Source organism: Xenopus laevis, chromosome 6S, assembly GCF_017654675.1.
Source record: "Xenopus laevis strain J_2021 chromosome 6S, Xenopus_laevis_v10.1, whole genome shotgun sequence".
Classification (NCBI taxonomy): Eukaryota; Metazoa; Chordata; class Amphibia; order Anura; family Pipidae; genus Xenopus; species Xenopus laevis.
The window spans coordinates 91030027-91046008 of NC_054382.1; the positions used below are offsets into that span (position 1 = coordinate 91030027).

At 38.2% G+C, this 15982-nt stretch overlaps 1 protein-coding gene across 1 annotated transcript; it reads right to left on the reverse strand.

Moving 5' to 3' along the window:
• Positions 1 to 496: 496 nt before the first annotated feature.
• ralbp1.S (ralA binding protein 1 S homeolog) lies at positions 497 to 11905 on the reverse strand (the record flags this gene model as incomplete). Its single annotated transcript, NM_001096744.1, is given in 4 exon segments — positions 497 to 1737; positions 3104 to 3547; positions 3929 to 4230; positions 11885 to 11905. Coding segments are annotated over 3 exon segments (1086 nt in total). The 3' UTR covers positions 497 to 1339.
• Between the last annotated feature and the right edge of the window lie 4077 nt (positions 11906 to 15982).

Sequence of the window (15982 nt, forward strand, 5' to 3'; positions counted from 1 at the left end):
TAAATAACCCGTTAGTCTCCTTTTTAATAGTTTTTAAATTATTAGCCTTTTTCTTCTGGCTCTTTCCAGCTTTTAAATGGGGGTCACTGACCCTGTCTAAAAAAACAAATGCTCTGTGTAAAGCTACACATGTATTGTTATTGCTACTTTTTATTTCACATCTTTCTATCCAGGCCCTCTACTTTTTACGATTCCAGTCTCTTATTCAAATCAGTGCATGGTTACTATGGTAATCGATCAGACTGATGAAATTGCAAACTGGAGAGCTGCTGAATAAAAAGTTAAATAAATAAAAAAAACACTAATAAACAATGAAAACCAATGGCAAATTGTCTCAGAATATCACTCTCTACATCATATTAAAAGTTAATTCAAAGATGAACAACCCCTTTAAGGCAAATGTATTTATAAAACGTGGTGGAACTATCCTGGAACTTTACTTTGTACATCTTAAATGTGATTTTATGGCAAACAAAAATGATAATCTACAAATGGATCACTGTTCAATTACAGTTTAATCATTTTAAAACATGTAATGCTTAAAATGTCACCGGCAGATACTAAACCTGTAACTGTAACTATATCAGCATTTGTTGTTTGATTTCTCTCAGGCAAGAGCTCATGAAACCCATCAGCTATTTTCTGTTTTCCACAGGGATTACAGAAGGAAGGAAAGGCAAGTTCAATATTATTTAATGCGAAGGAGGAGCCCATTATGGATGCAACTGCATCTACAGTGCTCTAAAAGCTATTTTTAAGGTAAATCATTAACCACCCATTTCCTTGTTTGCTTAAAGGCATAGCTCACATTTACATTTACTTTTAGTATGTTGTAAAATTGCCAGTTCTTAGCAAATTTTAACCAGTTCTCAGTTTGCATAGTTTCTGAATTGTTTTACAATACACTATTGCAAGAATACAAATGTATTGTTATGGATACTTTTTATTACTTATCTTTCTATTCAGGCACCCTACTATTCATATTGAAGTCTCTCATTCATGCCACTGCTTGGTTGCTAGGGTAAATTGGACCCTAGCAATGAGATGGCTGCTATCTATTTTCTAGGGTCAGCAGCTGCCGAACAAAATGCTAAATATTGCAAAATCCAATACAACTAAAAAAATGATGACCAATTGCAAACTGTCTCAGAATTCGGTAACCGGATTATAATGCATCTAACATTTTCTTGTAAATATATAATGCATTACCCAGTTCTCAGATTGCACATGGTTACTGTTGTTAGTAGTAAAGCAAAAGTGATTAAATCAATTGCCCACATGCTGCCCATTCACACAAGGAGATCACTCACTCACTAACTCACTCACACAGAAAACATGATTAAAACCAAAACCCCATGCCAAGCTCTGGCAGGTGTTTCTTCTGTACCTGAACAGTAGGGCTCAGCACAATAGAAATGTTCTGTATGTTCATTTTTGTTTCAAGTTCCTGCTCTATAACATGGTCCATGTGCACTACTAGCCATGACGTCAGGCAAAAATTGCATTCTGGTAGTTCCTTCAATAAGCGCTGACACTCCTGCAGCCTCTCCCCTTCTGTAGTCTTGCCACACGCCTCCTCAAACCGTGGCATTAGATCTTTGGTCAGCACATTTTCTGGAAGCTCTCGCAGGTATTGCTTTAATAAACTGGCCACTGTGTATGGCTCATAATCCTCCAGGTTTGGAGACTCTTCTCTGTCATAAGCTGCCTTTAGCTCATCTACCTTTGATTTTATTCCTGGGAATGCAAAAAAAAGTGTTTTTCATTATATATATATATATATATATATCCCATGCATATGGGTCAGGCTTGATAAACAAATTACAAAATTTAACCCCAGCACTCCAACATATAGCCCCCTGGTAAAACTATTATATATATATATACACACGTTTCGGTGCACACTTGGACCTTTTTCAAGGATCCTTGACAGCAGTTTTGGAGTGCGGATACTCATCGGAAAATATATATATATATATATATATATATATATATATATATATATATATATATATATATGTCCCAAATGGCCTTGAGAAAGGTTACGCATACAATAATTTTCTTTTTTTTTTTTTCACGAAAAATCCCAGTGTTGCTGGTCTTCTTTTGTCTATGAATTCCTTTACCATGCATCTGGGTTAACATAGAAGATGGAGTGTTGTTCTCTACCAATATATATATATATATATATATATATATATATATATATATATATATATATATATATATATATATATATATATATATATAGGATATAAGGTGTTTATAAGGGTTTCCTTGAAAAAGGTCCTTGTGTGGGACCGAAACGTTGGATCAATAAACTTTTTTTCTTTTTTATCCAGTTGTTGTTTAATCAAATCCTGTGAGTGCCATCACCTTATATCCTATACGAATCTCTGACGCATGGGCACCCAGGTCTCGTCCTTCTTTCAGGGTGTGCGGCCCATACCTGCTGCTTTTTATATATATATATATATATATATATATATATATATATATATATATATATATATATATATATATATATATATATATATATATATATATATTTTTTTTTTTATTTATTTTGTTTTCATTTTTGTTACACAATATCAATGAACCATAAAATGACAGGTATTATTAGTCTGTAAGCTCTAAGGAGCAGGGACCTCCTTCTCACTGTGTCTCTTACTACATAGCACTTATGTTCCGTGTCCTTATATGTCTCTTTGTATATTTATTGTTACTTGTCCTCCCTTTGAGTACTTTTATATATTGTACTTTTATATATTGTGGATCCTTAACAGCGCCTTACAAATAAAGTTATACATACATACGTTGCAAATGTAAGTATATAGCAATACAAACACAAAAAGTATAAACGAATGTACTAAAGTAAAAGATTTATGTGAGCTGGTTTTTAATTGTTCCCCCATCTTAAACCATTTTTACTTCAAATTTAATAACCCATTGATTCATTTTATATGAATTGTAAGATGTCAACTAAACTTACTCACATGTATAAATGTAACTTATTAACGAAAGTAAATAGCGCTGCGGTGTTAAAATACTTATGCAAGTTGATACTTTTTTACATATTTTTTACAATATTTTTCAGACTTACCAGACACTCTGTAGATGCCTTCACATTTCATGCCATGCTGCTCTATGAAGTCAATGCATTCCCTAAATACTAGTGGTAACCTTATACCATCATATATCATGGTGCGCTCTGCTGCTTCAATCAGTGGAATACCAAACACAGGCCTCAGCCTGGGGATATCCACTGGGAGGGACTCAGGCTCTGGAGTTGGCTTCTTTTTTTTCTTTTTCTCCTTCCACTGTTTGACTACATCTGCTGCAGTCAGGTCCTTGGACTTTTTTTCTTTGTGCTTGTCTTCCTTGTGCTTTTCTTCTTTTGGTTTCTCCTTTATTTTGAAATCTTTCTCCTTCTTCTTGGAAAAACTGGGCTTTTTGAAAACATGGATTCCTTTAGACCTCTTAATTTTGGACGGGCTTTCAGCTTCATCCCCAGAACTGTCCTCTTGAAAGGCAGCATAGCCCTCCGCTGAAAACCAGAAGAAAGAACATTACAAATAATACATAAAATAGGAAGTAGAACCCAAAAAATAAAGTAGACCAAATACTTGATATGTTTCGGCTGGCAGAGGTTCGAAATTCGAATTTTCTATTTTTTTATGGTCAAAACTGTCAAATTCGACTAGGGAGTTATTCAAATTCGATTTTTGAGATTTATCATACTCTGAGAAAAAGACTCGAATTGCGTTTTTAAAATTCTAATCGATTCGATTCAATTCATTCGAGTTTTAAAAATTTGAGTTTATTAATAAATTCCAATTGGTCGAATGTATGGGAGTTTAGGAGAGTTATTAAAAACTCACATGAGATAGGAATTCGGCCTTTGATAAATGTGCCTCTATGTACTCACTCCTCTTTTCCTTTTTCTTGAACTTTCCTTTCTTCTTGCCATGGTCTTTCTCATCTTCAGATACAATGTCTGGGGGCTCATGAAGGATGTCATGAGGAGGCAAGGGCTCACCAGTGCGGTACAAGCCAGGGAACTTGGTGGGGCTGATCTCCTCTGAACTGGGGGTTCTAGCCAAACCACCACCATGCTCAGCCCGACGATGTTCACTTGGGCTACTGGCTGGGGGAAGGAAACACTCTGTCATTCTGCTGACACCCTTTCTTAGTTACTAAGCCCAAGTCTCTGTTACCTGTCCATGGCATCTGAAAAAACACAAGATTATTAAGTTAATAATATATTCTATAGCATTTGCAAACTACAACATTTCCAAATATTTACTGTTACATGGTCACTGAAAGCCCTTGTTTATACTATATCAGAAGATACAGACATGCTCTATGTGTATTGATTAAAAGGTTGGTTCACCTTTAAGTTAACTTTTAGTATAATATAGATTGACCATTTCTAAACAACTTTTGAATTGGGCCTGCAAATTGTCTCAGAATATCACTCTTTTTTAAAAAAAATTTAAAAAAAGTATGTACGTATGGTTACAGTGTATAACAGGTTATTGTTTGCTTATTGTACAGTAAGTTAAACATAAAATAAATATTAACTATAAATAAAAACAACATTGTGGTGTCATTTATCTCAAACTTGTGTACAGTTGCTGTCTGTCCTTCCTTAACATGCCATCTTAGGGCTAAGTTCTTGAGTACATATACTATTAAAGCCATTTTGCTGGGGGAACATATCTAGGAGAATAATGGTAGTTTTATCTCCAGGTTTATAATATTGTTAGGGGTCCTGGGAGGATTCAAGATCTGTCCATGTTGGCCATATTTTATCAAATTTTTGCAGGCAGCCTCTCCTCATGTATGTGAGCTTATAGAGGGGGGTGGCTTTGTCAATCATGGCCTCCCATGTTGTGATCTTTGGACCTCTGGCAGATTTCCCATGTACTGTGATTGTTTTTTTGGCATACATACACAATAAAGTGATCAGAGTCCTTTGGGCTTTCCTGGGTGAGAGATCTTCAACCTGGTTGAGTAAAATTAAGGTGGGGTCTAGTGGGAGAACCAAGCCAGTTTTGTCTTGTTTATTTTCTGCTACTTTTCCCGAAAAACATTGTGCCCTGGTACAGTTCCACACTAAGTGGAAAAAGTCAGCTGGGGAGTGATGGCATCTGGGGCACTCCTGTTCAATTTCAGGGTTCATTTTATGTAGCCTATGGGGTGTGAAATATATGCGATGGAGGTATTTTAGTTGTGCTTCCTAGTAGCAACATTCCGGTGTAAAACACAGAGAGGGGTTTCTTAAAGGAGAAGGAAAGGCTAAAACTAAGTAAGCTTTATCAGAAAGGTCTATATAAATACACCAGTAAACCCTCAAAGTAGTGCTGTTTTGAGTCCTCTGTCAAAAGAAACATCACTTTTTTTTCCTTTTATTGTGTACACATGGGCTTCTGTATCAGACTTTCTGTTTTCATCTTAAACCTCCAGGGCAGGGCTCGAGCATGCTCAGTTTGCTCCTCTCTCCCTCCCTCCTCGCTGTAATCTGAGCTCAGAGCTGTAAGTGAGCAGGGAGAGACTCAGGCTGGAAGTGATGTCACACCAAGCTTATATGGCAGCTTCTATCCTAAACAAACAGAGACAGTGTCTAGAGCTGTTTATTCAGGTATGGCAAAGCATTCTGCAGAATAAATATAGAGTTCTATCTTGAACTTTTGTGGCTAATCTGTTGGCAATAAACGGTCTTGGAGCTTTCCTTCTCCTTTAAGATCCTCAGTGTGTACAAGAGTTTCAATTGTTCTCAGGATGTGTCTACGTTTTGGGCTTTAAACTGGGTCCCCATTGCTTGCCGCAGCTGCATATATCTGAAGAACATTTTATTGGGGAGGGAAAATGACAGCTCCAGAAAGGTTAATAGATTAATAATGTGCCCCTTGACATGATATCTGAGATATATTTGTCATTGTAATGTGCCCACAGGATCTGGAATTGTTTTCAGTTGTGTGAGGTTTGGGTTGCACCACAAGAGAGTATATTGTGAACACTGTGGTTTGGGTTTTGGGAATTGCTTAACTGCCTTTTCCATGCCCTGACTATGGTTTTCATTAGCGGGGTAGCCTTTTTTGTGTAGGCTGTGCTCCTGTGTAAGAGATTTTTAAGCTCTTCTAGAGATCCCAAAATTTTCGTTTCAAGCAGAGTGGCCACCTTGGTCAGCGAGGTCTACCTCCAGGCCACTACAAGTTGTGCTACTAATTAATTCATACAGTGGTGTGAAAAACTATTTGCCCCCTTCCTGATTTCTTATTCTTTTGCATGTTTGTCACACAAAATGTTTCTGATCATCAAACACATTTAACTATTAGTCAAAGATAACACAAGTAAACACAAAATGCAGTTTTTAAATGAGGGTTTTTATTATTTAGGGAGAAAAGAAATCCAAACCTGTGTGAAAAAGTAATTGCCCCCTGAACCTAATAACTGGTTGGGCCACCCTTAGCAGCAATAACTGCAATCAAGCGTTTGCGATAACTTGCAACGAGTCTTTTACAGCGCTCTGGAGGAATTTTGGCCCACTCATCTTTGCAGAATTGTTGTAATTCAGCTTTATTTGAGGGTTTTCTAGCATGAACCGCCTTTTTAAGGTCATGCCACAACATCTCAATAGGATTCAGGTCAGGACTTTGACTAGGCCACTCCAAAGTCTTCATTTTGTTTTTCTTCAGCCATTCAGAGGTGGATTTGCTGGTGTGTTTTGGGTCATTGTCCTGCTGCAGCACCCAAGATCGCTTCAGCTTGAGTTGACAAACAGATGGCCGGACATTCTCCTTCAGGATTTTTTGGTAGACAGTAGAATTCATGGTTCCATCTATCACAGCAAGTCTTCCAGGTCCTGAAGCAGCAAAACAACCCCAGACCATCACACTACCACCACCATATTTTACTGTTGGTATGATGTTCTTTTTCTGAAATGCTGTGTTACTTTTACGCCAGATGTAACGGGACGCGCACCTTCCAAAAAGTTCAACTTTTGTCTCGTCGGTCCACAAGGTATTTTCCCAAAAATCTTGCCAATCATTGAGATGTTTTTTAGCAAAATTGAGACGAGCCTTAATGTTCTTTTTGCTTACAAGTGGTTTGCGCCTTGGAAATCTGCCATGCAGGCCGTTTTTGCCCAGTCTCTTTCTTATGGTGGAGTCGTGAACACTGACCTTAATTGAGGCAAGTGAGGCCTGCAGTTCTTTAGATGTTGTCCTGGGGTCTTTTGTGGCCTCTCGGATGAGTTGTCTCTGCGCTCTTGGGGTCATTTTGGTCGGCCGGCCACTCCTGGGAAGGTTCACCACTGTTCCATGTTTTTGCCATTTGTGGATAATGGCTCTCACTGTGGTTTCGCTGGAGTCCCAAAGCTTTAGAAATGGTTTTATAACTTTTGAAATTGAACTCAGGTGTGTTATTTTTTAACAAAGGGGGCAATCACTTTTTCACACAGGCCCATGTAGATTTGGAGTTTTTTTTCTCCCTTAATAACGTAAACCTTCATTTAAAAACTGCATTTTGTGTTCAATTATGTTATCTTTGACTAATAGTTAACGGTTTTTGATGAGCAGAAACATTTAAGTGTGACAAACATGCAAAAGAATAAGAAATCAGGAAGGGGGCAAATAGTTTTTCACACCACTGTATAGGGGTTTGGTGCCACCAGCACCCCTCTTTTGGTTGATAATTGCAGAGTTTGCAGTGAAATCCTGGGTTGTTACAATATCACTCTTAACATCATAATAAAGGTTAATTTAAAGGTGAACAACCTTTTGCCAAGTGGCCACAGAGACAGATAACTGGCCTCACAATTGCCTGTGCATTTGTCTGAATGAATTCCACTTGTCAATTTTGAGTCTGCTCATAATTTTTCTAAATATTTTATGCAATGCAAAATGCTGCAGGTTTTCATCTGAAACATTTGTGTAAAACATAATTCTGAAAGTTTTTGTATGGATAGACTTGAAAGCATATTCTCTGCAGCTGAGCCGATAGTGGCCCCAAAGGTAGTCAACATCATGTTCAGCCTGCCTGAATAGGACTAGTTTCCATATACCAAAATGAATTGGAAAGGCTGGATTTCCAACTACTGAGGAGCTGCCTGACACGCCTGTGGCATTTTCTTATACATTATATATAATCCACTAACAAACACTGGTGCCGATTTAATGGATCCTTTATTTTCCAAAGGCACAGGAAATTATTTTATGGTTAAGACAAACAATATTAAACATCCAGCCATATGTCTGCACAAATGAAAATAGCATTCTCAGCACAGGGAGCATGCATGGAAGCTGTAGTTCACAAAAAAAAAAAATCTTACAAGTATGCTTCCTTTTTATATACTGCTGCAATATTTATCCCAAATGTATACCTAGATGATTTGCAAAAATTCCAAAGATGTTGTTAGACATTGCAACTCCGCTATCTATGTATTTACATAAACAAGACATGCCCCAGGTGTACTACAGGTATGGGACCGGTTATCCAGAATGCTCAGGACCTGGGGCTTTCCGGATAATGGATCTTTCTTATACTGGGATCTTCATACCTTAAGTCTAGTAGAAAATGATGTAAGCATTAAATAAACCCAATAGTCTGGTTTTGCTTCCAATAAGGATTAATTATATCTTAGTTTGGATCAAGTACAAGGTACTGTTTTATTGTTACAGAGAAAAAGGAAATTATTTTTATTATTTGAATAAAATGGAGTCTATGGGAAATGGCCCTTCCGTAATTCTGAGCTTTCTGGATAACGGATCCCATACCTGTACTATGTGATCTCAATGTAGTGTATATAGCCTGCATCGCCCCTCATGTGTTCCAGCTTCTCTGTGGATTATGCTAAAAATGATGGTGGCTCCGACTGATTTGCAATAACTGAGCGTAGCCAAGTTGAGCAGAGCATTATACTATTGTGCTGACAGCAAGCACAGGGGCTACTTGTTCCCAGCTATTACTATCTACACAGTGTTATCTAAATCAGACATGGAAAGAACAGTATCAGAGTGGTATTTTCTGGAAACACCGCCCATAGAGTCAAATAACACTATGGTCCCAGCATACAGCTAAGCAGCAAGCCTGATGTTCATTTCTCAGAAACAACTAGAAACAGATTATTAAAATAAATAGATGGTCTCAAAACACTCTGAATAACTTCATTCGTTTTTGGTTAAGACATTCCCCCCAGAGACAACCAAGTATTCAGGACCTTAAACTACAGCTCTATTTCAAAGGTTACCAAATAACATTCTCTCAGCCCTCGGTTATAAGCCTTATAACACATAAAGAAAATTGTTGAAAAAGAAACATTTGTTGCAAGATTATGCACAACACAAACAGTATTGTCCTATAAAGAAACCATTTTCTAATGGCAACTGGTAATATAGAAATACAAAAGAAAGTACAGGTAATACTCTGGTACAGTGGCCCTCTTTATCAAATGTTGGTTTTGAAGCCCGAGTTAACCTTTAATGTATCCCCTTATTTTTCTGCACCTTTGGGAGAGGAAATGAAAACCACAAAATGTTTTAGAAATAATATGAAACATGTTGATCTTAGCAACTACTGAATGAACCATCATATAGATATATGGACAAAATCACAATTTCCTCTCGCCAAACTATAATAGCAGTAAGAATCTTTTAAGGAAAAAGTACTCAAAATAAAGTTTCAAAAGGTAAAATAGTGGGAGAAGCACTAGATACTAGACCAGCAAATTTACAAAAATCTTGGGTATAGGTTATAATGGTATTCACAGCCACACAGCTGGTGAACATTTTATAAAAAAAAAAATTATATATATATATATATATATATATATATATATATGGGCGGGGGAATAAATTGGCAGTACAAACCTCTATTCAACATAAGTGCAACTAATAAGGCTGATGGGGAAAGTTTTTGCCTATTGCTTCAATCATAATCTGTTTTATTATTTCTTGTGCTAAAGAGGGCAAACAGGAAGACTGAAACTACTCCATGTTTGGTCCTTGGGTGGTAGATAATTAGATTACTAGTTGTTTTGTTAGTAGGAGTCCATTATGCAGGACAGAGACACACCTAAAAAAATTTAGTGTCGATGCCTAAACATAACCTCAGACCTGTGGTCAGTGAACATCAAGGGAAGGAAACGAGGACAAAACAAAACACGTTTTCTTTATCATTATCTATAAATCAGAACTCTGTCTTATGGATCCTAAATTTTCAAACCTTGACTTTTCTTAACTCAGCTCAAGTAGAGGCGGAAGGGAGACATAGCTGGTAATAACGAGGGCTGAATCAAATCCATCATTTATGTATAACCCAAATACCATAATTTAAAAGCTTTTTTTTCAGATACTACTGGTACATTTAATCTGAATTAAATCTGAGTAAAGGTAAATAAAACCATATTGTAACGTTACAATGTATATAATTGCATGACATTAGTAAGCAGGATTAAAGGGCTGCTTCAACTTTAAGATAACTTTTACTATGTTATAGAATGGCTAATTCTAAGCAACTTTTCAATTGGTTTTCGTGTTTTTGAATTATTTGCCTTCTTTTTACGACTCTTTGCAGCGGGGTCACGGACTAAAACTAAAAACAAATGCTCTATAAGGCCACACATTTATTGTTTTTGCTACGTTTTGTTCCTTGTCTTTCAATTCCTATAAATATTCCAGACTTGCATTTAAATTGATGCACAGTTACTAGGGTAATTTGGGCCCTAGCAACCAGATTGCTGAAACTGCAAACTGGGGAGCTGCTGAATAAAAAACTAAATAACCAACCACAAATAATAAAAAAATAAAAGCGATTTCAAATGATCTCAAAATATCACTCTCTACATCAGGGGTCCCCAACCATTTTTGGCCGGGAACCAAAAAAGAGCCAAATTTTTTTTCAAGGAGCGAGGGGGGTCGGGTTAGTGGTCGGAGGGGGTTGGCGTCCAATTTGGGGCGCCTCGTTAATTGTTCGGTGGCCCAGTTCAGGACTGTCTGTGGCCCGGTTCTGGCCCGCAGCCCGGCGGTTGGAGACCCCTGTTCTACATCATATTAATTTAAAGTTGAATAACCCCTTTAAGGCAAATCCATTACCTCTCCTACCAACCAAATGTAAATATTACCAACTGACGCAGCCTCTCTAGTAGGGATGCACCGAATCCAGGATTTGGATTCGGCCGAATCTTTCTGCACGGCTGAACCGAATCCAAATCCGGAGAGGGAAATCACGTGACTTTTTGTCACAAAACGAGGAAGTAAAAAATGTTTTCCCCTTCCAACCCCTAATTTGCATATGCAAATTAGGATTCGGGTCAATATTCGACCCAATATATCTTTCGCAAAGGATACGGGGTTCGGCCAAATCCAAAATAGCGGATTGGGTGCATCCCATCCCTAGGGAGCTTTGAAATTAGTAGCAAATAGTCTGTGTGCAACATTGTAAGTGGCCATTTTAGAGCCTAATATCAGCTTTACCTGAGCTCATTCCCGGCTGTGAGACAGAGTACGTGGTGCAGGTCAGCAGCACCTCCACAAATACTGAAGGCGATTCTCTGTGCCATATCTCTCAGATTCAGAGCAACAAGAAAATGCCATCAAAATCCAGTTTGCGTGCAAAGCGCAAACATCAACACTCTGTAGTATGACTGTGATTCACCGCAGACTCTTCCAGCTGGGGAACTAGCAAACAAATGGAAGCACAGCGGCAGCTAAGACAGTGACACGTGAGAATACATTTACACTTGATTCTTTGCCTGTGTGGTGAAAGCGGTAACCTACGTGGCCATAAAGGGAACAGGCATTTCCAGCAACTCTATACAGCTATAAAGCATACGCACACACACAGCACTATTGCTGTACAGTCAAAGCACATCTCCGCTCACCTGTGTCCATCCCCTCTGTCACTATGCGCCTCGCTTCCTCTTCCTCCTCAGCTCATTGCGGGGTAGGAAACAGCAGAATGACGTTCTCTAGTCGGCCATCTTGTGGTTGGCAAAAGTGTAAAAGGATATTGCGTTGAAATTGTTTGGAATGTACCAAGTTTCTTTTTGTAATTTTTAATATATCGGAGCCAGAGAGTTTAGCTTGAGAAAGGAAAACGTGCCACTGCCTTCTTAGTACAGCTCACGCATCTTATTTTACTTACATAGCAATAAGCATCGTCTGAAAGTGGCAGTATCCATCCTTTGTCAACTCTGGTGCAATGACTAGGGAGTGTATTGAACAGAATTTTTGTTTTTTTTTATTATTGTGATTAAGAAATATCTGAAAATAAAGTCACATTCCGCTTCCTGTAATATTCCCTCTGTATAATGAGTTGGTCCTTATAGGAACACCTAACAGGCTAAAGCGAGGGGATGGATGGGGTTTGTTTATACAGAGGACTTCAGTGAGTGATTTGTTTCCATTGCTAGGGTCTAAATTACCCTAGCAACCATGCATTGATTTGAATAAGAGACTGGAATGTTAATAGGAGAGGCCTGAATAGAAAGATGAGTAATAAAAAGTAGCAATAACAATACATGTCTTGCCTTACAGAGCATTTGTTTTTAGATGGGATCAGTGATTCCCATTGGAAAGCTGTAAAGTATCAGAAGGCAAATAATTAAAAAACTGTAAAACAAATAATAAAGACCAATTGAAAAGTTGCATAGAATTGGCCAATCTATAACATACTAAAAGTTAACTTAAAGGCGACCCACCCATTTAAGGTTAAGATGTTTTTGTCTGTCTGGTCACATGGAGCACATGCTTTTGTGCATGCTTCTGATCCCTCCCATTGACACTTCTTGGAATGACAACACTATGCCTCTGCCGTGCCCATCTTGACACAGGGATGTAAGACTTTTCAATCTTGACACAGATACATTGCATGTGTGATCTTGTTGCTTGTGCTAATCCTAACACATGGTAACAAAATCACTGCTTAAGAAACTGCAGATTTCACAGCGCACCAGGAGAAAAAGTTTGCTCATCCCTACTTTACCTCATTAGGAGAATGGCATCTGTTAGGAGAAAGGCCATCCCAATGAACTGCACATAAATAAATAAACTTCATTATGGATACAAGCAAAATAAACCAACCCATGCCCCCCTGCATCTACATATAATCAGCCACAAAGATCCTGCAGAAGAGGAATGTGGCGTCACTTTTTGTGCATCCAATATTCTACGTCAACCTCCTTTACTTTCTTAATAGCAAAATAAATGTAACCTAATCCCTACTTACAAAGAGGACATGCAATTAGAAATACTTTTCTGTGCATAGAGGCAGTTATGCTTGTAAATAAATACATTTATATAAAGAATCACACACCTGGGTCTGTAAAAAAGACTTTTACAGAATGAACTCCACATAAGGCAAGTGCATAGAAAAACAGACAAAGAAATGCAGTCATGCAAAGAAAATAAACAAAAATGTTGTCAAATCTCATTAGCATTCCATGTGCACAGGGTGAAGAGAATGTGAGCAACTAGCATGTTCATCACAGTTATCCACAAGATATTCATCAGCTCTACCAAGTTCATTGTGGAAAATCTCTGAACTACAGGCCCTCTATTGTACTTTGAGCAGGTCAGTAGCTTAATGGCCTGAGTATAGAGCAAAAAAATTCCTGACTGATATATGATCATGGCTTTGTTGGATATCTGTTGAAAATGTTATTGGCTAACTGAATAAGTAAAAATTGCAAGCTTTGGGAACATCCAGGCCTATTCGTCAGACAAAATATGTATCGGGGGCCTGGGTGCTCCGAAAACTTGCAATTTTTACTTATTCAGTTAGCCAAACTTTACATTTTCTGCATTGTTTTCAATCGCTAACATGGTACAACATCTTAAAACTTAGGATATCTGTTGGGCATTCTGGCTATGCTAGAAAATTCTATTGGATGAGGCCTTCATTAGACCTGATGGTTCCCCTGCATGATCTAATTTTCGACCCAGGGGCCAAACACTCCATTTTGGCTCACCCTTGTGGTGATCAAGTTATGCAAAGATTCACTTGTTTGGTAATCAAAGGCGACTCCTGTAGTAAAGTAGGGTGGATGAAAAGCATTGTGTGAATAAAACAGTTATAGGGATGGATTCATAAAAATGGTAAAATCATTACTGGTTAAATTAAGGAATGTTGGCCAGGAACATAGTATTTGTATCTGCACAGAGAACTGGCTAAAAGATACCATATATCCTCGAGTATAAGCTGAGTTTTTCAGCATCCAAAATGTGCTGAAAAAGTCTACCTCGGCTTATACTCGAGTCAGTGGGCAGTAGCTGAGATTGCAGTCACTTTTAATCATTTTAATCATTCCTATACCAACAGTTCGCTTGGGGAGAGACTGCAATATCACACAGCGCCCTCTGTTGGTTATATGAAAGAATAACAGTGACTGCAATATCACACAGCGCTCTCTGTTGGTTATATGAAAGAATAACAGTGACTGCAATATCACACAGCACCCTCTGTTGGTTATACGAAAGATTAACAGTGATGGCAATATCACACAGCACCCTCTGCACATGACAGTGGGACAATGCACACAGTAATCAGTTTGGCAATTCTCTGTCACCATCAACTTTGCAAAGAAGTCCGGTTGATCGCTGGGGGGGTCGCTTTGTGGAATGTGCGCTGCTGGGAGACAGGGCTGTAGTTGTGTCTAGGCTTATACTCGAGTCAATAAGTTTTCCCAGTTTTCGTAGGTAAAATTAGGTACCTCGGCTTATACTCGGGTCAGCTTATACTCGAGTATATACGGTAGATTACAAAGAGTGGTGGTAAATGGAACATTTTCTAATTGGACCAGTGTTGTTAGTAGAGTACTGCATGGCTCTGAACTAGGTCCCTTGCTTTTCAACTTGTTTATTAATGACCTGGAGTGGGGCATTGAAAGTACTGTTTCTATTTTTGCAGATGATACTAAATTGTGCAGAACTATAGGTTCCATTCAGGATGCTGCCACTTTGTCTAAGTTGGGAAACTGGGCAGCAAACTGGAAAATGAGGTTCAATGTTGATCAATGCAAGGTTATGCACTTTGGCAAAAATAATATAAATTCAAGTAATACACTAAATGGAAGTGTGTTGGAAGTTTCCTTAAATGAGAAGGAACTAGGGGTTTTTGTAGATAACAAGTTGTCTAATTCTGGGCAGTGTCATTCTGTGGCTACTAAAGCAAATAAAGTTCTGGCATAAAAAAGGGCATTAACTCAAGGGATGAAAACATCATTATGCCTCTTTATAGGTCCCTGGTAAGGCCTCATCTGGAGTATGCAGTGCAGTTTTGGACTCCAGTCCTTAAGAGGGATATAAATGAGCTGGAGAGAGTGCAGAGTTGGGGTGGTTTTGTCTGGAAAAAAAGGCGCTTGCGAGGGGACATGATTACACTTTACAAGTACATTAAAGGACATTATAGACAAATATCAGGGGACCTTTTTACCCATAAAGTGGATCACCGTACCAGAGGCCACCTCTTCAGACTAGAAGAAAAGAGCTTTCATTTGAAGCAACGTAGGTGGTTCTTCACAGTGAGGACAGTGAGGTTGTGGAATGCACTGCCAGGTGATGTTGTGATGGCTGATACTGTTTATGTCTTTAAGAGTGATTTCTTGGACAGACCTAATATTAAAGGCTATTGTGATACTAAACTCTATAGTTAGTATAGATATGGGTATATATCATTTATGTGAAAGTAGGGAGGGGTGTGTGTATGGATGTTGGGTTTTCATTTGGAGGGTTTGAACTTGATGGACTTTGTCTTTTTTCAAGCTGATTTAACTATGTAACTATGTATTCCAAACTAGTAATATTGAATATATTTACTTGGCTGCTGGGGATTTTCCCCATTCATAACATTCTCAGTAGGGACACCCGGAGACTTCAAACTTCCAGAAAGGGAGAGAGTCCAGTATTTTTTTTTGCCATGCCACACGCCTTCACACCTATCCATGGACCCCAACCAGAGGTGAACTCCTATGTGACTGATC